The sequence below is a fragment of the Ascaphus truei genome, chromosome 8, assembly GCF_040206685.1.
Source record: "Ascaphus truei isolate aAscTru1 chromosome 8, aAscTru1.hap1, whole genome shotgun sequence".
NCBI classification, from domain to species: Eukaryota; Metazoa; Chordata; class Amphibia; order Anura; family Ascaphidae; genus Ascaphus; species Ascaphus truei.
In genome coordinates this window covers 63,429,597-63,452,852 of record NC_134490.1, presented here as the reverse complement: position 1 = coordinate 63,452,852, position 23,256 = coordinate 63,429,597, and the positions used below count along the sequence as shown (strand labels likewise).

At 42.2% G+C, this 23,256-nt stretch overlaps 1 protein-coding gene across 1 annotated transcript in view; it reads right to left on the bottom strand.

The window, feature by feature from the left end:
• Positions 1-5,629: 5,629 nt before the first annotated feature.
• The window catches only part of LOXL4 (lysyl oxidase like 4), a 33,519-nt gene continuing 15,892 nt past the window's right edge, over positions 5,630-23,256 (bottom strand). Inside the window, exons 6-15 of the mRNA XM_075612340.1 lie at positions 22,537-22,750; positions 21,443-21,626; positions 20,450-20,604; positions 18,773-18,940; positions 17,845-18,007; positions 16,950-17,193; positions 10,917-11,032; positions 10,596-10,732; positions 9,672-9,783; positions 5,630-7,262 (exon numbers count right to left, since the gene is read on the bottom strand). Coding sequence (XP_075468455.1) covers positions 7,192-7,262; positions 9,672-9,783; positions 10,596-10,732; positions 10,917-11,032; positions 16,950-17,193; positions 17,845-18,007; positions 18,773-18,940; positions 20,450-20,604; positions 21,443-21,626; positions 22,537-22,750 — 1,564 coding nt within the window. The 3' untranslated portion in view covers positions 5,630-7,191. The remainder of the gene's footprint in view (positions 7,263-9,671; positions 9,784-10,595; positions 10,733-10,916; positions 11,033-16,949; positions 17,194-17,844; positions 18,008-18,772; positions 18,941-20,449; positions 20,605-21,442; positions 21,627-22,536; positions 22,751-23,256) is intronic.

Sequence of the window (23,256 nt, the reverse complement as noted above, 5' to 3'; positions counted from 1 at the left end):
AGAGTTTGTAAGGCGGTTCACTGCTGCCGCAGGGGTATAAAAGTGGAGAACCCACACGCAATAAAATAAAAGGTAAGTTTATTTAGTGCATATACACAGAAAAATCTGCTACAGAGCGAACTCTGACGCGTTTCGTCCCGCCAGGGACTTTGCCCCCCCCCCCCCTGCCTTTCACGCCCCCCCTCCCTGCCTTTCACTCCCTGCCTCCGGTCAACGCCGGGTCTCTCAGCTAGTATGTAATTAATTATAAGTATATTATCGTGTTTAATAACTCCAGGGCTATTCCTAAAATCGGGTGAAAACCACTGCGTTAAATCACAAACGAATCTTTTCCCTTACATTTCGTCATTTTAACCGTATGAAGTTGGTACAGTATAATGGCAGATATAAGCATTATATTTGCGATGTAATGATAAACGTAAGTGAACGTTTGTGTTGGGAGTCCCATAACTCTGCATTGCCAAACGTGTGTGGAATAAATCATTTTTTAATTAAAAATAATAAAAATGTTACATTATTGCTTGTTAAGCGCCAACATTTAACAGTGTGGTACAAGGAGGGTACAGAGAGATGTCAATTACATACAGAGCACAACACGTTATAAAGCGGTAACGAGGGCCCTGCTTGTGAAAGTTTACAATCTAGAGGGAATAGAGGAACAATGTTGAAACAAAAGTTAAAGTGTCTGCTCATTGTGGGACAAGAGTATACATTAGGATGGAGTATGGTTCAGCTGCTCCGCTAATCCCATTAAGGTTTCATTGTGTGGAGGTCAGCATGGAGATTGGTCCAGCCATAAAGCTAGTCCCAATTGGATTGGAGGGGGGGAGTTGGATGTTAGGAGGGAGTTAGCGTGGAGATTGGTCCAGGAGCGGAGCTATAGTAGTCCCAATGTGGTTGGAGGGAGGAGTTGGATGTTAGGGACATGGCAGATAGGCTTCCATGAAAAGTTGAGTTTTCGGGGAGTCTTTAAATGAGTTAATGCTGGGGAGAGTCTGATTAGTGCGTGGTAGGGAATATGGACGAGTTTACAGTTTTACTCTTTGGCTCTGTTTAATAAAATGTGTGTGTTTTGATTTTGATATTTTAAGCCTGACCAATAAGCATTGCTCTTTAAAAAGTGTTGCTCACCAATTCTGTAAAAAATAAAAAATGGAGACAAAGTTGCACGTGTGCTTTTGCAAAGGGCTGTGTATCTGATAAATATGGTATGTTTGTGGTAATTCAGTTTATCCAGTTTACCATTAGAGCAGTACAATGTCACCAGTGCTTTCAAAACCTATGTAAAATGTACAAAAACACATGGGCACTTAGACATTGCTCTCTGATATAGGCGAATTCTCATTACCAAAGTGTAACGACTATACTTTAATGAATGTAAATTGGAAGGTTTCACTCTTCACTTTTGATCAGTATAGTTTTCTATTTTACCATTGCATTTCACTTTCAGGGGCTTATTCATTCGCTTGGGACCGTGCTGATCTGGACACAGAACACCCTTTTACTTTAATAGTGGTTTCTGTGCAGTAGTGCCCTTATTGGCACTAACGTAGGTTAAAGAATTACCCCCTCCAGTGTCTGTTTGGGGGGCGGAATGTTGGGTTGTGTAACCCTCCCTCTGCTGTTACCATATGGATTAAAGGGGTTAAAAGGGACTTTTGGAGTTAACTCCGAGCAATGCCTTATCTGACAGTATGTTGTGAAGTAACCAGACAGGGCCCTGGTTACACCCTGTTTCTAGAACATGCTGAGTTGGACACTTGGTCTAGGGCCGAGGTGGGCAACCTTGTCGCGAATCGCCACATGTGGCGAATTTGAGTTTGCAGCTCCCATAGTAAAATAAACTTTTTCCTGACGGCGTGTGCTTTTTTCCGCTTTCTGAATGAGTCATTGACGCAGCACAGCCATCCAATACTGAGGTGAGTGACGCAGCACAGCCATCTAATACTGAGGTGAGTGACGCAGCAACAGCCATCCAATACTGAGGTGACGCAGCACAGCCATCCAAAACTGAGGTGAGTGACGCAGCACAGCCATCCAATACTGAGGTGAGTGACGCAGCAACAGCCATCCAATACTGAGGTGACGCAGCACAGCCATCCAAAACTGAGGTGAGTGACGCAGCACCGCCATCCAATACTGAGGTGAGTGACGCAGCACCGCCATCCAATACTGAGGTGAGTGACGCAGCACAGACATCCAGTACTGAGGTGAGTGACGCAGCACAGCCATCCAATACTGAGGTGAGTGACGCAGCACAGCCATCCAATACTGAGGTGACGCAGCACAGCCATCCAATACTGAGGTGAGTGACGCAGCACAGCCATCTAATACTGAGGTGAGTGACGCAGCAACAGCCATCCAATACTGAGGTGACGCAGCACAGCCATCCAAAACTGAGGTGAGTGACGCAGCACCGCCATCCAATACTGAGGTGAGTGACGCAGCACAGCCATCCAATACTGAGGTGAGTGACGCAGCACAGCCATCCAATACTGAGGTGACGCAGCACCGCCATCCAATACTGAGGTGAGTGACGCAGCACAGCCATCCAATACTGAGGTGACGCAGCACAGCCATCCAATACTGAGGTGACGCAGCACAGCCATCCAATACTGAGGTGAGTGACGCAGCACTGCCATCCAATACTGAGGTGAGTGACGCAGCACAGACATCCAGTACTGAGGTGAGTGACGCAGCACAGCCATCCAATACTGAGGTGAGTGACGCAGCACAGCCATCCAATACTGAGGTGAGTGACGCAGCACAGCCATCCAATACTGAGGTGAGTGAAGCAGCACAGCCATCCAATACTGAGGTGAGTGACGCAGCACCGCCATCCAATACTGAGGTGAGTGACGCAGCACAACCATCCAATACTGAGGTGAGTGACGCAGCACAGCCATCCAATACTGAGGTGACGCAGCACAGCCATCCAATACTGAGGTGAGGGACGCAGCACAGCCATCCAATACTGAGGTGAGTGACGCAGCACAGACATCCAATAGTGAGGTGAGTGACGCAGCACAGCCATCCAATACTGAGGTGAGTGACGCAGCACAGCCATCCAATACTGAGGTGAGTGAAGCAGCACAGCCATCCAATACTGAGGTGAGTGAAGCAGCACAGCCATCCAATACTGAGGTGAGTGACGCAGCACAGCCATCCAATACTGAGGTGAGTGAAGCAGCACAGCCATCCAATACTCCCCTCTGCCTTCAGTTAGAGTTTAGCCCCGACGTTGAACTGTTATTTATTTTTAACATTTTTCCAATTTCTCCCTGTGGGTGATTAAAAACCGAAGTGAACCAGTAGCAGGTGATAGTGCTGAGGTGAGGGAAGCAGTAGCAGGTGATAGTGCTGAGGTGAATGAAGCAGACGAACAGTGTGTGTTGTTTTAAATGTTGATTGAGCAACTTAATTTCTTACATGGTGTGGTGATTTTCACTTCTCATTCGCCACACCTGTGGCTACATTGAAAAATAGGTTGCCCACCTCTGGTCTAGGGAGACTCAGCAGGGATTAAGCTCTGCCCCTTTTCTGCCTGGAGACAGCGACCAGAGTGGATATAAATAGGAGGGGAAAAGAGCTCCACCCTCAGGTCCCCGGAGGAGAGAAGCAGAGGGGTCTCACAATGTATATACCACTGTAAATAGTTAGGAAAGGGTATGTGGCCCTGTTCTTATTTTCTTAGGGAAGTGCCTTTGTAGTCAGGCTTCCTAGTAGTATGAGGCACAGAAGTACAGGCTTCCAGCAGGGAGGCCTGTGTCCCCTAGGGGTTACCTCAACTGGTAGCCTTGAGACTCATGGAAGAATAGTAACTTGTACTCTTGAACACCCTCCCTATGTGAGCATCCCAGGGGAGTGTAAGGTGGGGTCCAACAGAAAGGGACCCCATCTGCCATCCCAGCACTGAAGTACTACCAAAAGGATGGTCAGCGCAAGATATAGAACTAAGGCCTCTGATCAAAGATATAAAGGGGTAATCCAAGAAGGGACCCAGAAGGTATTCTGAAAGTATGTACCACGATGAATAAGCTATCTTGTATGCCATAGCAACTACTGCAAATGTTCCAAGACACTGCCTCTCCAGGAATGCAGTAATGCATCTGGGGAAGTCTTGATTCTAATAACATGCAAATAAACTCAATCTTGTTCATAACTACAAAGATCCTAGCGCCCATCCTTTCTCCATCACCGCTCAGCGGCACAGACCCAGCACCCTGATAAGGTAATACATTGAGGAAGCCAAATACAGTGACTATCCAATGTAAACTCCGTAGGAGCCGGGCAGGGAGGGTTACAGTTGTAACTGTGGACTCCGCGAAAAGCTAATTCAATAACATCTCCCTATATTGGATTCTCAAATGTATACTGTCCTTTAAACAACACCATGTAAAATAGTTTAATGTTCTTGTAAATGCAATTTGTTCTCTAAGAAGGAACAGGGAAAGGGTAATGAAATAATACTGTAACTAGACTGTTTTTATAAAAAATGTCTGGCGAAACTTGGCTCCACTTAAGATGGAAAAAGCAACTAAAAGAAAAAGGTCAATTTATGAATCTAAAGGTGTAACATTTATGTAAAAGGGCTTCTGTTTTGTATTGGCTTCTTTACTGTTGAACAATTTCAGGAATGCTGATCATCTAAAGAATTTGGGGGGGAAAGATCTGTAAATGTTCACTTTCTGTCTGGGATGTGGTGGTTTGCTTTCCTTTTTCAAACTGTGCGTTCTGCCAATAAATTCATTTGCCTTTCCGTTAATCCTCCTTCAACTAAATCGCCACTGAACAGCTGCCTAAAACAACATGTCCCTGGTTCTACCTCTTGCCAAAAAAGCAGTTACGTCCCTTGAGTGGATGGAGACATATTTGAAATGTTTTTTTAGTAGCAATTATGGACATATTTTTCAGATATACTGTAGCCATGCAAATATTTTTTTTCCTATAGGTAGATTGCGTTCGTTGTCCCCTTATCTGCACCATAATTGTCTGAAAATAATTAGCTGAATTGTTAAACAACTGAAAAAGATGACTTTGCACAATGTTGTTACAATGTCTACATTATAGATTAAGTGATACAGTTGGATGAATATTTATATAAACCATCATCATTAAACCAACCCATTAAGAAATTGTTCGCCTAGAGTAGATAGCATCATATGGATTAAATTGTTTAGATAGTGATATAAAAGCAGCATGATGCAGATATTGGACCAGGAAAAGAATCAACGTAGTCAAAACCATTGTTGAGTAAATGTTTAGGGCATTGATGGTGCCCTTGTTCTTCCTCAGACGTATGCAGTAAGAAATTGCTTTGCTCTTTTAGTCGCAGCTCCTCAGTCTCATGTTACATATTTTGTGTGACTTATATTGACTGTAGATGAGTGCTAAGGAATGACCATTCATTTAATGAGGAATAAAACCTTTTGCCACCACACAATCATCTACATTAGGGGTTCTTACACTTTTCCACATTGTGGACCCCTTAGGTGTTAATAAACGTTTAACATGCTTACACTTAATTTTGTTAATATATACATATGTATATAACAAAAAAATAAAAAATACTGTGCCTTTATTTAAAAATCAGTCTTTAGTACTGAGAGAACTTACACAGAGTGCCGGACATAGCCGGCTGTGAAGGCTTAAGGTACCACCACTAAAGTACTTGCAGATCACTGGTGGTCCAGGGATTACCATTTTAGGCACAGATCCACAAGACTAACATAAAAGGTGCAAACCTACAGTTAACCAGTTTAATTTCTTAGAGGCCTCTAAATGGGAAAGTGTTTGTCAATCAAGTGTTTTCTTTACCTTTATCCCTCCCTGTCCTTATCAGAGAACCAATACAAATAAGCACTTGTTGATCCCACAGAAGGGAGCAGCCAGGGGAAATCAAACTACTCCCAAGTCTAACTTTAAAAAATACTCGACAAATACTTACAGTGTACTGTAGGTGTCAGTTGTTGGTACAAAAGATATCAATTACCCATATGAGACCTCTTAAACATGTCACTGGAATCAGTTCATTTTGGTCCTAGGAGGGATCCCCCCCCTTTAACGTCACATTAATACCATAATGTATCTACAAAGAATGTTTAGGATCCAATGTTAACTTGGGGAACATAATGTCCATTCCTGTTTTAGGTAATGTCATGTCCCCCCCCCCCCCCTGATATAACAGTAAAAGTAAAACACATTCTGAAAGTTACATTTCCTGTCAAATTACTAGTAACCATATTGGTTCTGGAGAAATCTAAGTTCAATGAAGGTGGGGATACCTTTTAAAGGACCAACATGAGAGTAGCCAAATCCAGTCTTCAAGGGCTACCTACAGGTCAGGTTTTCAGCATATTCCTGCATCAGCACAGGTGGTCAATCAGGCGCTCGGTGGAAGACTGAGCCACTGATTTAGCCCTTGAGGTCTGGAATTGGCTACCCCTGCTGTAGATTATATCTGACCTGGGAGGTTTTATAGGTCTGTACACTATAATTGAATCCAAGAAGAATTATAAAGATATCACAACCAACAACGAATCTGTCAAATACAGCTTGTGCTTGCTTATTGACCGAAATTAGAGATCACTGCAGAGTTGCAGCATGTAATGCATTTTTTATCCCCATTTTCCAATCAATACAAGGCACTACCTAATTGATGATTCTTAAATTACTCTGATTTGGTGCTTTAAAAAAAAAAAAATACTATTTCCAGTTCCAATGCAATTGTTTGTGCTGTATAATACATATAAATAAACATAAATCAAATTCTTAAACAAATGAAGGTTTTTACTAGCACATGTTGCTCTCCAAAGCTACCACGAGGAAAGTAATCCACTGTAGTAGAATTCTGATGTCACAGTTTTTAATCGTCGTCCCTTCCTGAGTTTGGATACATGGTAAATGGGATACAGTCAAAGAGTGCTATTTTTCCGCTGGACGTGAAGAGGAGGCTACAGTATATCTTTTGAGAAAGTATGCCTATGTCTATACCGAGGAGAGGGCCTCATGAGATCCTGAGCAAATTGATGATCCGATGGTGCCACGTTCAAACCATGGCCTGATTAAACACCTGGTCCAGTTCGAGGGTACCTAAATGTTCTTAGCAGTCTGAGGTTGTAGTGTAAAGAGCAGAACTGTTTTGTGGGTTGTCGGACGCTGCTCTAGTGTATCCCTGTAGCCTAACCATGTTTATACCAGGTTATTAAAGAGTCTTTGTTGGTGCTCAAATGTTTCTTCCAAGTCTGCCCTGAATGCATCACCTGGCAAAAAATAGAAACAATGAAATTAGTCGATATCATCTTAACCCTGAAATACAAGCAGATACTGTATGTGCGATGACCAGTAGAGATGTCCATTATAGGGGGAAAATTGCCTTATACAGTACTTAGTGATTCCGGTTTTAGATTTGAACTGAAAAACACCAACAACAAAAAAAACACTGGTCAAATTGCACTTCCAGTTAAAAACCGTTAAACATAAAAGTAAGCATCATTTCTTATTGAATTAGACCTCTTGTAACAAACCAGTCATAGATAGGATATTAAGGGAACCCAATGGAAGTATAGAAACTTTAAAAAAAAAGTGCCCAGGTAAGAGCTGGAATTCCAACATTTGTCAATTGTTTAACATTAACACATATTTTTTTTTATTTTTTTTTAAAGTTAAATAAAAACAGATTTTTTTTTACTAAAACAGAGTGCCTACTTATACCAGATATCAATGCCTAGATGTGCGGCATATATTATATCTGTTGTAATATCGCAAATGAAAATATCACTGGCGAGCACACTCGCATGTTTCAGACAGGTCGGCAACCCTGCCTTTCCCCATTATCTCTTAGCATACAGTGCTTCCACTGCAGCAAGGGATTCTGGGAAATGACATGCAAATGAGCACACAGTGTCACCTTTTGCTTCAAATCATTTCGACATGGACCCCTATAAGCTTATGCCTGCCGCATTACACAGCTTTTCAGCACGGCCTGGGTCAAAATGCATAGCCAGTAAATCTACTCCCAGGCAGCTATACACACGTATATAATACACACACTTAAATGTACAACCCTTTTCTCTCTTTGCCCTCATTTATAGCTTTCTTCCTGTTTATTCTCAATTTCTACCACTCTTATAACCAAAAGACCCAAGGCCTTGAACCTGAAATCAAACAGCCTCATCTGACACACCCATAGGCCTTATCATTATGTATATTTTGCACTGCCATTCCTCTTTAATCTTGATCATTGTTGTATTGTATAGTATTGTATGTCTTTATTTATATAGCGCCAAAAGTGTACTCAGCGCTTCACAAAGAATACAGTACAGGGAATTATAATACAATAAGTGCAGCAAAAATCAGACAATAGGAAAGGAAATCCTTGCCCCGAAGAGCTTACAATCTTACAATTGTTCCAAAACTCCAGCTGTCTCATCATTTCCGAGATTTTGGTATTGAATACATTTTGTTGGAGGTTCTGATCTCTTTTCTTCTTCCGGGATTCTTATGGTACATTTCAGCACTTACATTTTGGCAGATAAAGAAGTTTTATTCTTCAAATCTACTGTACTTACAGACATATGGTATTCTCATCTTTGATGACATGAGGTCTTCAGATGGCGGCTCTCGTAACCTCTCTGATGATGACTCCTCCCTGATGACTGTAACTAACTTTGCTCTCAACTAGTCTCTTATACACAAAATATTGCAAACTTAGGTATATCTTATTCTAAGTGTATTTCTTTACAAGTACTTAAGATCTTTTGTCTATCTGACATATCGTATGCATAGCTTCATGCATATAAGGGATTCAACCTTGTCTAACTTTCAGAGACTCAACTTTCAGAGAACTAGCCATCATCTGCTATCTATAATCTATCAAGCAACCCCTATTTTTATGGGGGGTGAGGTGGCTAATAGAATTTCTTTCATTGTGACTGTTCTGTGATGAAGCATTGAGAATGACTGCATCACTCACTTAGGTATTGTTCTATAGGCCGCCTCTTACAAAACAATATGGCATATTGCATGGAGTTGGTTGTGCTTTTAGAAGTTTGAAAAGCTATTAAACGTATCAGAAACAAAGGGTACATAAGGTGTTGAATGGTTTAATTTTATTACAAAATAAATCTCCATGGGTCGGTGGTTTTAATGACTTGCAAGAGGCCTTAGAGATATGTAACAGGCTACGACACAAGATTTGAAAAATGATTTTTAGATGGTAATGTACAGTACAGTAGCTCTCAATTACAAATTGGGGCAAAACAAAAAAGCCCAGTGTTGGGCCCTGTTCTGTACTGTGGGTTATGATCAAACCTGTGTGACCATAAACATAAAGCATATCACTAGTTTCCTGTAATCCCTGTTGGATTGTAAACTCTTTGGGTGATACATCTGCATGTACTGTGACACATTGTACTATCTGGCATACAGAGCAGTGACGGGTGTTTGAATAATGACCATTGTGTTCTGCCAAATTGTATGTAAATCCTAACAAATGATCTTAAAATAGGTTTGATCTAGCTTTTTTGCTGCATAATACATTTCTTTTTCTATCCCTCTTTGCAAGCCATTGTTTTAGCCTCCTCCCAGTGAGGAGCATACAGGCTTTCTCTTGGTGAGTTACTGTACAATGCATTTGCACCAAATACTGGCTTATTGTTAACTTGTGTTACCTGTGTGACAGTTGTGCATCCAGATGCGATGACCATCGTACTTACACCGACATTTCATCACATTGTTGGTGAAATCTGACTCTGACACTTCAAATTTGGGATTTATCACCACCTTGGTATAAAGAGAAACTGACGTAGTGATACAATATTCATATTATTATTATTTGTACAATGGCATGCAACTGTTGTTAATAGAAAGGGCCAGAATTAAACATCTGGACAGCAACCTAAAAGAGAAATTACACAGATTCATCACTACTGTAGCTAATTCACACTCGATTTTTACTAAATCTACCGCATGTACAGAATGAACAGATATGTTTGTAACCCTTAGACCTCTGCAGCAGGACAACATGTACAGTACTCACTTAATATGTTAGTTATTTATCAAACTGCTACAAGATGTCACGTAACTTTCTTTGTGACATGCTGGGTAATAACTATAGACTTGCACAGAATAACGTGAGATTGGATTCAGAGCTAGTAACATAGGGTTTGTGTAAAACTCAGGGGAGCTCAACTCCAGTCCTCAAGCCCCCCACCCCCCCTCAACTCCAGTCCTCAAGCCCCCCACCCCCCAACAGGTCAGGGTTTCAGGATATCCCTGCTTCGGCTCAAGGTGACTCAATCAGTCCCTGCTTCAACACAGGTGGCCCAATCAGAGGCTTCTGCACCTGCTGTGCTGAAGCTGGGATATATGCTGAAAACCTGACCTGTTGGGGGGACTTGAGGATGGAGTTGAGCTCCCCTGGTCTAATTTATTTGACCTAAGATGAAAACGAATACGAAAAACTATTTATTACCCTCTATATAAGCAATGGGTTAGCAAGTTTTTCCCTCCGTTGTGTAGTACTGTACGTGTAACTTAAATCTATGAACAGATCATGTAACAAATTCATATATAGTAAAACACATTTGGCTTACCTGGAATATATAGTTTCCAGGACGTACATCGGTGATATCCACCCATTGGCAGTCAATATCATGTTGATATGTGTCCCAGCAACCTACTGTTATTCCTTGTTCTCCAAAGTTGGCGCACACATAGCGCTTTTGTATTCCTGTATGGGAATTCAATATAAATATGTTTTTCCAACTATTCTTTTAATTTTTCAAACCTCTAACACCTTAATGGAAAATTACAAGCCAACAACAATGGTTCTGCACTAGTTTATGCATATTACAACAATTGCCACCTTCTAAGTGGATATGGGAGATTAAAAAAAAAAAAAAAGTATACTGTACCTTTTCCGCAGTTTGTGTCTTCCAAGCAAAAACTAGCTTTGTGACCTTCAGCGACCTTGGATCCATTGAGGGTCAGCAGGTCATAGTGGGTGAAAACCTCAATACTGTGGTAATGTCTATAGTAGGAATGAATTGAAAAGAAGGATACTGTACATTACAATTATAAGGGACACGTCTGCTATTTATTACCAAACCCAAAATATTAAGCCTAAAAAAGGCATAAACAAAAGCTTTGTTGAAAGAGCAAAATCAGAAGTAACAATCTGGTAATTTACGATTGCTACCACTGCACAGTTACACATGGAAACATGTTATTGGTCACTGTAAACTTTGGGGAAACTATACGCATGGATCGGGAATAAATATATAATTGTGGGTTTGTACGACGTAGAGAGCTGCGTACTAATCACTTTGGGGGGTGGCTTGGAGACGTGAACTGTTTTCTATATTTAAACCTCACTTTGAAGCCACAAAGGGAATGTACAGAAACAGTTCCCACTTCCTGTTCCTATAATCCAAAATATTCCTATTCTTGGATGTGTTTGTCTTTTTTACCCCCCAAAAAATATGTATTGCTTACAAATAGTAAACATGAAGGATACATTGTACTCAGATTATAGTAGTTTAATTTTTATGGTGGATCACATTTTTGGTGCTGAAAAGTAGAAAAAAACGTCCTAAAATGTGCATTATGTGTGTATGTATATCTTTATATAGCATCCACTGTGTACTTCGCACTTTACAAGAGAGACAAAAAAAACAGTACAGGGAATTATAATACAATAAGTGAGACAATAGGAAAGGAAATCCCTGCCCCGGAGAGCTTACAATCTACTGTAAGTGGTATGTTGGGAGACTTACAGAGACAGCAGGTTAGGGAATAAGTGCAGTGGATGGCAGTGCTTGGCCACAATGGTTGGTAGGAGTGAGTGTGGGTGTGGGACAGTAGCCATGAGTCCAGGCTATTGGAATGCTTCCTTTAAGAGGTGAGTTTTAAGGTTTGTCTTAAAGGTGGGGAGGTGAAAGGGGTGGAGAGGAGACGAGCATGGGGCATAGCGGTATATCAAAGCTGATATGTAGGAAGGAGCAGATAAGTGGAGAGCCTTGAAGGTAAGGAGAAGAACTTTGTAGGTGATCAGAAATTTGTTGTGAAGCCAGGAGAGGGATTTAAGGAGGAGATGAGCAGAGACTGTTGGGAGAAAGTTAAATAATTCTAGCTGCAGAATTTTGGATAGATTGCAAAGGAGAAAGTTGTGAGGCAGGTTGGCCTGTTAGCAGAATGCTACAGTAATTCAGGCGGGAGAGGATAAGGGCATGCATTAGAGTTTTAGCAGTAGATTGACAGAGGAAAGGGCGAATATTGGCAATATTAAGGAGGAAAAAGTGACAAATGTTAGCCCTGCCGTGAATGTGAATGGAGAAGGAAAGGGAAAAATCAAATCTTACTCACAGGCAACGTACTTTGACAGGATAGATGGTAGTACTGTTTACTGTTATAGAAAAAGGGGATATTAGGCCAGATTTAGGGGAAATATGAGGAGCTCCGTTTTAGACATTTTAAGGTAGAGCGGCCAATCTCCATCCACGAGGATATAGCAATCAGAGACTTGGGACTGGATTGCAGGAGTGAGGATAGATATATCTGCGTATTTCCAGCATAGAGATGATACCTGAGGCCAAAAGAGTTGATGAGGTCTCCAAGTGATAGTGTGTAGAGAGAGAACAGGAGAAGTCCCAGAACAGAGCCTTGAGTAACACCAACAGACCACTCAGAGGAGTTAGACATGTTAGCAACAGGGACAGAGAATGTGCGATGAGAGGTAAGATGAGAACCAGGGTAGAGAGTTTAAAATATGAAGGAGAAGAGAATGATCGACAGCATCAAAAGCAGCTTCTTACATAAGATACGTAGTCAGTTTTTTTAAATTAATTTTGACGCATTTTTTTATGCTGAATACTTGATTGATACAATTAAAATGAAACAGAATTGTGTATTTTTATTTATAACCAGCTAGTGTTCATAAAAATATATTATAAATGTAATATTATTTATTAAAACCATACTGTGAAAAAAATACATGTCGTTAACCTATGGTATATAATGAAACATCCCTGCTGTGTCGAATACATATTTGGTTGATACAAAGCAATTTCATTCTGCGGTAACAGACTACACAGAGTTTTTAGGGCTTATGCCAAGTTAAACGTGATGGGTGATTTTGATGCACTTTTTCCTTTGTTTCCCTTGTTTTTTTAAATGCCATTTACATTTGTATATCCAACGCGGTCATCTTCAGTGCACCAGAAAATAATAATAATAATAAAAAAAAAAACATTTTTGAAGTTGACATTTGCCACTTTAATGGGATCTGCAGCTGGTTTATTTGATCAACGGATCTGTTTTGATATAGTTTGTTGACGAAGGAATTATTCATTGGCTTTTTTTTTGCCCCAAAAATGTTGCTACTGTAGGTTACTTTGCATATATGTGCTAACTTAACTTGTGTGGCTGACTGTTCCCAGAAGCCAATAAAGATATAGTGCCATATTTACTAAGAAGTCCCACTCTATAAGACACATTTCATGCCGGAAGACACCACAGCAAGAATATAGGTGTCCGGCACGCCTTACACATATACAGAAAAGAGGATTATTGCTGCTCCAGGGGGTCAGCTTGCTATACCCTCAATAATCTAAATTAGCAACAGAGAATAGGACACCACAGACTTTATCCAAAGAAGATTTTTTTTTAATTCGGCTTAATAAATCCTCTGTAAACACCTTACAGCTCCGTTCAAGTGAATGAACCATAAAGGGCCATATTTACTAAGTGGTGTTACTCAATATAACATGTCCTGTGCCGGAAGACCCCTTACAACCCATTCACTTGGGCGATAAGCTGTAAATATGGCCAACGGGCTGTAAGGTATAAATATGGCCCACTTGGGGTGTAAAGGGTCCTTTTACAGCCCAAAAGCCTTGCTGCATGGTGTCTTATGGAGTAACGCTGCTGAGGTAATAGGGCCCACCATTTCTACCTAAGCAGTTAGCTTGGGAAAGTAACATTTTGTAGATAACACCACTTCTTGTGGTATTTCCATAGTAACAGGATAGCTGGAGCAGGCAGCCCTGTGCTGTGTGACTCTGATAGAGCATGCTGGGAGACTGCACATATTAGTGCTGTTCTTTCTGTGATGATAGAAATCTCTTTCAGAAGGCTTCCTTGTTACCTGCTGGCACTGACAAGCTACTGCTGTGAGAAAGGGCTCGTTAAAAGCAGCTCATTTGACATTATTACAACTCTTTATTCTTCTTTTCAGCATGAGCTCCTTAGTCGGTTTGGAAATCCAATATGAAAAAAATCCTTGAATTTCATCTCGATGCTTTATTTGGCATTTCATCCTCAGTTTCCAACATTGCATTGATAGGCATGGCCACTTTTCACAGCCTGTTCCTCCCCCTGTGCACAGGTCAAGATACTTATCCTTATTACAGTGAAAAACATATATTATACTCAATATAAACATCTTTACAGCAGCCAGAGGCAGTTTGGGCTGAGACACTGCGACTTAATATACAAAAATGAATGCAGTCATCTATTTGCTTGCATAAGCTTTCATGGATAAAGTCCTCCCCCTTAGGAAGGTTTGGGAATGTTTCCAGTCCGTATTTTGCTCACGGAAACAGTGTTTTCAATTTCTCACTAGCCAAAGAATGTATATACTGTAGGATGAGGGAAGATTTCCAGCGGAGAGCAGGAGAGCTCAACTCCAGTTCTCAAAACACCCCAGACAGATCAGGTGTTAAGGATATCCCTGCTTCAGTCAAAGACTGAACCACTGATTGAGCCACCTGTACTGAAGCAGAGACTGATTGAGCCACATGTGCTGATGCAGGGACTGATTCAGCCACTTGTGCTGAAGCAGGGATATCCTGAAATCGTGACCTGTTCGGGGGTCTTGAGGACTGGCGTTGAGCACCCCTGGCGTAGAGGATAGAAAATAAAACGTACAGTACCACTCAACTACTTAGTATGCAACTTAAACTAAACAGTACAAGATAGTGTGCATGCAACGTACAATATTCTCACCTCCATAGTGTTAGAAAAGGTGGGGTGTATTTTTTTTCAATTTTAAATCTGCATTTGTTGAAAGTAACTATTTAAAACTAAGTCGTTTTGACATGATTCCTGTTTCAGAATGCGTGGACAACCTGTCATTTTAAAATCTCAGCATTATCATCCAGTTGGGCAAATTTCTGTCAAATATTTCAATAATATCTTTGTGTTTATAGAGCACTGACAATGAACACAGCGCTGCACACAGAACTGTGAAGGCACAATAAGCCCCTTCCCAATGAGATTACAATCTAGTTGTGCTGCCTGTGATGCAGGAAGAGGACAATGGAATTCAAGGTTTTCACCCACTTGAGAGTCAGTCCCATTAACACTGAGCTGGATTTACTAGTGAGGAAAGGACAACAAAAGGTAACATACTTGTACATTTCCACTGTTAACACTATAGGTCTATTTGATACAGTGAAATGAAGGACAGGAAACCAAAACAGACAGGAAAGAAACAATACAGTAGTATGCTACTCATAAAGTTGATTACTGCCCATCTTAATGGCTACACACCAAAGTCAATATTACCTGCCCTGGTTAGTTATTCACAAGCTTTATATCACATAATCAGCGGCGCAAGTGAAAATTCACCGCTCCTAGACACTTAGCTGTGGCGGGCGCCTCCTTGCTGCCGCCCTGCTTGTATTGTATTGTATGTAACATTAAGGAAGAGGAGTCCCTGCTCCGAGGAGCTTACAGTCTAATTGGTAGGTAGGGAGAACGTACAGAGACAGTAGGAGGGAGTTCTGGTAAGTGCGTCAGCAGGGGGCTAAGCTTTATATCATGTGTCCAGTATTATTCACAGTGCTATTCATATGCTTCTTTAAGCAAGTGGGTCTTAAGGTGGGTCTTAAAGGTGGATAGAGAGGGTGCTAGTGGGGTACTGAGGGGAAGGGCATTCCAGAGGTGCGGGGCAGTCAGTGAAAAAGGTTTAAGGCGGGAGAGGGCTTTAGATACAAAGGGGGTAGAGAGAAGACATCCTTGAGAAGAACGCAAGAGTCGGGATGGTATATAACGAGAAATTAGGGCTGAGATGTAAGGAGGGGCAGAAGAGTGTAAGGCTTTAAAAGTGAGGAGGAGAATCGAGTGTGAGATACGGGATTTGATTGGAAGCCAGGAGAGGGATTTCATGAGGGGAGATGCTGAGATAGATCTAGGAAAGAGTAGAGTGATTCTGGCAGCAGCGTTAAGGATAGATTGTATGGGAGACAGGTGAGAGGCAGGAAGGCCGGACAGCAGGAGGTTACAGTAATCAAGACGGGAGAGAATGAGGGCCTGAGTCAGAGTTTTAGCAGTCGAGCAACAAAGGCACAGGCGTATCTTAGTGATATTGCGGAGGAACCACAGCATCAGGTGACACTGCAGACGTCACCAGCGTTGCCATGGTAATGCTGCGTAATTTGGCGCTGCGACGTCGCATTGCCATGGCAACGAGACGCCGCGTGATGTCACTTTTGCGACGTCCGCAGCATCCTTTGATGCTGAGATTCGGAAGGAGAAGGAGGGCAGCAGCAAGGAGGCGGCCGCCACAGCTAAGTGCCTTCCCATCAGGCCCGATAGGCCCAAGAGCACGGCAAATGTATATGGGGGCGGACATTTTTGCCGCCCCAAAATGTTGCCGCTCTAGGCTCGGGCCTAATGGGAAATCCGCCACTGCACATAATCCAATGTAACAACACGTGGTCTGTGCTTTCATTTTTCCTTTTTATTTTCCCACCTGTGGGGTTTTGGAAGCAGAATAGGATTTCTTGTAGTGCCCCTATAAGATCCCTTAAGTTCCTATTCAGTCCTCTTTCTTTAGTTATAGAAAGAATATTCAATGTAGTTGAATTGTTTTACAACGCGTTACAGTGCCCCCGGCAGTTAAAGGGGTTCAATCATAGTCTTACAAATTCTCTGTGCTAAAATACCTGTGGCACTCATGCCAGATCCACGTGTGCCTCCCGTTCCGTGGTGTGAAGTCAGCCCTCCCAATGTTGTGGATTCGTGACGTGAAGCGCAGCAGTCTGCGATGCCCATAAGGCCAGTCCATCTCATCTGCTGACTTGGGGAGGCAATCCTCCTCTTGAGCACAGTAGAGCATGTTGAGAGGCCGATCTTCAAGGTAGGCTGTCTCCTGGACCAGCTGGGCATTCAGAATGAGATCTGGGGCATCTACCAGGAAATTACACAGGAATCAGGATAGAGGAACAATATATTTCCTATTAGAACTTTATCCTTAATTAGAGCTACAATGAGATCGTAGCCCAAGTTATTGGGTAAGTATATGGCTGAGGTTCTCATTGCCTAAAGCATGTGTATTTAGGGCCAGCTGTCCTGAAGCTATACCGATTTATTTCCAATTCCATCTTTTAATGACTGCATCAAACGTGTGAAACTCATTTCCAGGTGTGATGCATTTGCTGCTGTTTTCGGAGGAGGCTTAGGGCAAGAGAACCAACCCCCAAAAATTATATTGAGTAATGGCTCCCGAATGTCACTGATTTCTACACCTCCCAACACCAAATAAGTCATTGACATACAGCAAGTAGGTAAAACTGGACTCAAATACCTTGATCACACATGCTAAAAGAAACATGTTACAAAATACAAATACCATCCCTTGACTCAATTTAATAGAAACTCCATTGGAGGTGGGTATTTGTCATCCAATGTTTAATGGTGCAGTGTTCTATGTACAAAAACACTGATTCAACAAGCACCGTCATACTTAAAATGTATTTGTATTTTATTGCATTACGGAATCCCCCGTCTGACCTGTTTGTTAATAGTGAATTGATTTGACGCTATCATTGCGCAACTTACTCTCTGTACAGGTGACTCCGGCAGAGTGTCGGCCTCCCCCGCGCGGGCAGTGTACTACACTGTGATGGCGGCACTGCTGAATAGACAACTCTGTGCCAGAGCATCGCACACCACTCATCACCACGTCACCAGCACCCGGTGTGCCTTGCCAGTACCATGTCTCCTGCGGCATGGGGAATACAGTAACATGTGCACGTCATAATAAATAACGAAAGGACCAGAACAAAGGCGTTTTATATCCATCTATTGTTCTCTCTAGAGGTATGAGGACCTAATCAATGGAAAGCCAAGAGTTCTGTGTGTTGTTATTTCTTCCGTGGAAGTCACGATCCATTAGAAAAACAGCAGCTTGTTGTCTTTCCATTAAAGAAAAATAAATTGAGCACAACCAACGTGCAAACACGTCTGTTCAGGGATGGTCCCTGTGCAATTTTTTACATTGGTTTCAATATTCTCTGGACACCACTAATGAAGCCTGACAAGTAAGAGTTAAAGTAGCTACAAATAGGACTAAACAGTGGTTGAAACGTAAAAACAATGGAATCCTGCTGGAGAAAGGACTCAATATTTAAGTTACTCCCCCGCCGCCCAATACTTTACTATATTCATCTCTGCAACCTCACCTAGGGGGCTTTTCCATTCACTCACCATCTTTTCAGAGAAGCCTCAAGACAACAGAACAAAATACTAAACACAAAATCATTCATGTTACTCTAGTGCAAGGGTGGCCAACTCCAGTCATCACGGGACACCAACAGGTTAAGTTTTCAGGATATCCCTGCTTCAGCACAGGTGACTCAATCAGTGGCTCAGTCATTGACTGAGCCACCTGTGCTGAAGCAGGGATATCCTGAAAACCTGAGCTGTTGGTGGCTTATGAGGAGTGGAGTTGGCCACTCCTGCACTAATGTCTCTGTGGTGCCCTTACCTGCAGAGCATGGTTGGCAAAACCCAGTCCCAGCTGTCTGCACACAACCATGGCTTCATTTATGCCCCAAAGTTCTCCACATATGGCACCCCACTTCTTAAGTCTTTTAACTTCCACCAGCACCTCCACAGTACCTTCTTCAGTTGACCTCCCCCCAGACAGACGCACCTGAAACAAAAAGAGGAAATGGGGAAAAAATTACTTGAAATAATAATGTTCTGTGATTACCATATAGGTTTAACTCATGCCCCCATTATCTTGCATTGCAGCACCCACAGTTGTAACACATATTTCCTACAGTATGTCATGCTCTCCTCCCTTTGGTCACAGCTGGGTGATGATTCACATCCGGCCCTTCTATTTGATTTAGGGTGACCATATTTGTCCCAGCAAAAAACGGGACAAATGTCACGCATTCAATGCCTTATTGCTAATGGACACACACATACACCTCCCCCCTACACCTTGTGGGAATTGAACCCATGAATACATTTGATATAATACACATGCAGGAATCAAACCCAATGCAATTCTCTAGCTGCTATACCACAGGGTTCGTGTGATGAATCTGACTCTATACAGAAACTTAACATCTCCCTGGACTTCATCACACCAACTCTGTGGTGTAACAGCTAGAGAATTGCTACTAGCATATGAATGGTCATGGGTGCAATGCCTGCATTGTATGGTAAATTATAAATTTAAATAATAATTTATACACTATTATTTAATTTTAATTATAATGTATAATTTATAAATGATTGTTTTATTTATTTTATGATTTATAAATTAAATTATTATATAAAATAAGTTTCTTTATAAATTCAGATTCATCACACCAACCCTGTGGTGCAGCAGCTAGAGAATTGCTACAAGCATATGAACGGTCATGGGTTCAATTCCTGCATGTGTATAATATAAAATGTATTCACTGTTGGGCTGTCATTGGTCAGAGAATGGTCATGTGACCCTCTGCGCTCGAAAGGTACATAAGCGCCACGCATGTGGATACAGCTTGATGATGTAGGGAGAGGAGAGAGCTGCAAAGAAGAGAGCTGCAGATGCCGGGTAAGTCCTCGCACAGCAGCCATTTCGTAATCCCGGTTATAACGCGGTCTCATTATGTGGACCCCGAGCACCGCGTTATAACGGAGTTCAGCTGTATTAAGTTCAAAGACGTTTACATTTGTTTTTAACACCTTTACACACTGTTCATAAAAGGTTACATAAGTGTTTAATGTTACACGTTGTTATTGTTATACTTATTCTTACAACTGTATTGTTGCTTAGCAACCCTGTGACAGCGGAACCTTTGTGCCGAAACATACCCAAGACTTTACATATAGATGATTTTTAAAATATATGACCCAGTATATAGAACCTGGGATAAAATTGTAGATATCGGGATTGCCAACAACAGTCCCCAAGGGCCACCAACAGGCCAAGTGTTGGGGATATCCTGGTTCAGCATAGGTGGCTCAATCAGTGGCTCAGTCATTATGACTGAGCCACTGATTGAGCTACCTGTACTGAAGTAGGGATATCCCTAATACCTGGCCTGTTGGTGGCCCTTGAGGACTGGAGTCGACAACCCCTGGTGTATGTATGTATGTATGTATGTACACACTGACGGTATTATGTCACATGCATATCATTCCTGTCATAGATAACTCTCACCTGGGTGTTATATCCCATTTGAGGAAGGTTACATTTCACAGCTACATCCTCCTCGTGCTGACAGCCGGCAACACTTGCCTCTTTGAAGCTACACTCGGTAATGGACTGTTCTTGGCCTGTGCAGATCACTTCATTCATATGTATAGGACCAAGACCTGGATTAAAGAAAATCCTTTGGTAAAACAAAAAGACTTTCATACAGCCAACGTACTTGACATAACATATGTTGGTCTGTGTGTCTACTTACAGTGAAATGAGCGTTGATGCGCAGCATTTACATTTGATCTTTGTGCTTACGGCCGTGTGAAATCTGCTAATGGTGTTAATTACTCTGGGCACAGTGTTAGCTGGAAGGCTTTGCCACCTCTATCCTGGCAGAGTATTTCAGCCAAGGAAAGGGGGGAAAGTGACAGACAGAGAGCAAGAACTTGATACATCTCATTTATTAATGAGCCATCTGTGCTGAAGCTGGAATATCCTGAAAACCTGACCTATTAGAGAGGGCTTCAGGTCTGGAGTTGAGCACTACTGGCTTACCTCATCCCTAACTGCAATCCATTGCAGCCAAAGGGCAAGAAAGGACAAATAACGGCTACTTAACAGAGAAAAACGTAAATTTGGGAAAAATGTGGACTAAGAAAGTAGAACTGAGGCTTTAAATCTGATTTGTTTAAAAAGTTGTACCCTAAGAAATAAAAAGACTTCAGTGTTCGTTGCGCTAAGCGCTTTCATTTTACCTTTTGTATGTTGCATTTTTACAAACTAATACAGTTCTGCTTCACACATCTCCTGCTCCTGCCAAGTCATATAGTGTATTGCTTGCAGAATTAATAGGTTGCATTAATATAGCAAGTATAGTGTTGGTATTGTAATTATATCCTCATAGAAAGTTTGACTACTTATTCATTACATTCAATTGTGCTGAATGAATAAAGTTGGATTACTAGCGTGTTAACTATAGGTATCGCTATAACTGCATAGTTGTATTCTCACCTTGTCCCAACTGGGCTCCAAAAATGGCCTCTTTCGCAGATCCGTAACCAAGTTCTCGACACACAACACTGGCCGAAATAAGGTTCCACTTGTCATCACAAACTGTTCCCCACTTCCCATTCTTCAACACTTCCACTCTGCCCTCCCCTCCGTGGGGTCCTGCCCTGAGTCTTACCAAGGGCTCCTAGGAAAGGGCAGAAAATCAGAAGACAGGGAACTTGTCATTTATGGTTTTTCTAGATTATGCTTGCGAGGAATGTGGTTGACAACAATAGCCACTAACGACTGTCTACTAACAACAGCTAACAGCTACTGCCAGCGGCGTATTTGAAGATCCGCCGCCCCTCGGCACTTACACGTGGCGTCCGCCTCTTTGCTGCCGCCTTCCTTCTCCCGAATTGCAACGTCAAATGACGCCACGGGCGTCACCGTCATGATGTTGCACGGCTTTGACATGGTAACGCGACGTCATTTGACGCCGCGACGTCACGTTGCCATGGCAACGAGACGCCGCGCGGATGTCACATTGGTGACGTCCGCTCCGTCTTTTAACGCTGCGTTTCGGAAGGATAAGGAGGGCGGCCGCCACATGTAAGTGCCTTCCCATCAGGCCAGATAGGCCCTAGAGTGCGGCATCTATATATGGGGGCGGACATTTTTGCCGCCCCAAAATGTTGCCGCCCTGGGCCTGTCGGGCCTAATGGGAAATTCGCCACTTGATTGCAGCTAGTGTTTTATAGTAGGAACGAGAGATGGATTAGTCATTGAACAAATGTGTAACAAAGATCCTTCTCTTGTAAGGGACTGGATTGTGACGCAGGGGGGATGTGGTTTATAAAGAGTGGTATTCACATACATGTATTTAGGAATTATTTCAGTATTAATAATAGTAGCAAAGAAGGGAGAGGGTGGGTTTAACTTGATGAAGGACCCTAAGAGGTTCAAAAGCTTGTAACATATCAACTACTGTACTCGTTGGTCTAATAAAAGGTGTCATACCCCCTACTCCCTCTCCCTCATTTGCCCCCCCCCCCACCGCCCTTCTGTGAGTATTAATAATAAGATGTCTTGCTTATCATTTACAATATGCTTACCATTGCCCTAAATGCCTTCCTGAAGCTGTTTCCATGCCCGTTGCTGAGGTGAGGTGCGGGGACACATTTCACTACAGCGTGCATCCCGTTCCTGCAGGCAGGTTTCGGCTTTTTTGGAGAAACTTGGACATTGCAGTTAGCCATGTGGGGCTCATTCCCTGAGCAACTGACTTTGTGAATCCAGAACATTTTCTTCTGCGTTAGTGTTTTCAGCCTGGGAAACAGAGCGCCACCAACATACTGTAAAGCAAAGCCCAGCTTCCTACGCTTCTAGTGCGTACTGTGTTTATGAAATATATGCAATATGAGAATGGGCACAAAATGTTCATTATTCACAAATGTGTGTCGATTAATATTGGGATCACAAGGAATTTATTCTTTAGATGTTGTCATAAGCGCTAATAGGGTAATTTATATTCATACTTATCCAGTAATGATAATAGATATGGTTGTGTATGCTGTGAATTGCAAACAATGCTTTAAGTTGCCAGTTTGATATAATATTAATGTTCACGTTTAAAGTCGAACATAACTTGTGCTGCATCCAACACATTTTTGTAGCACTACAGTTTATGGCAGGGGTGCTCAACTCCAGCCCTCAAGCACCCCCACCCGGTCAGGTTTTCATGATTTCCCCGCTTCAGCACAGGTCAGTCCCTGCTTCAGCACAGGTGGCTCAATCAAAGGCTCAGTCTTCGTCTGAGCCTCTGATTGAGCCAC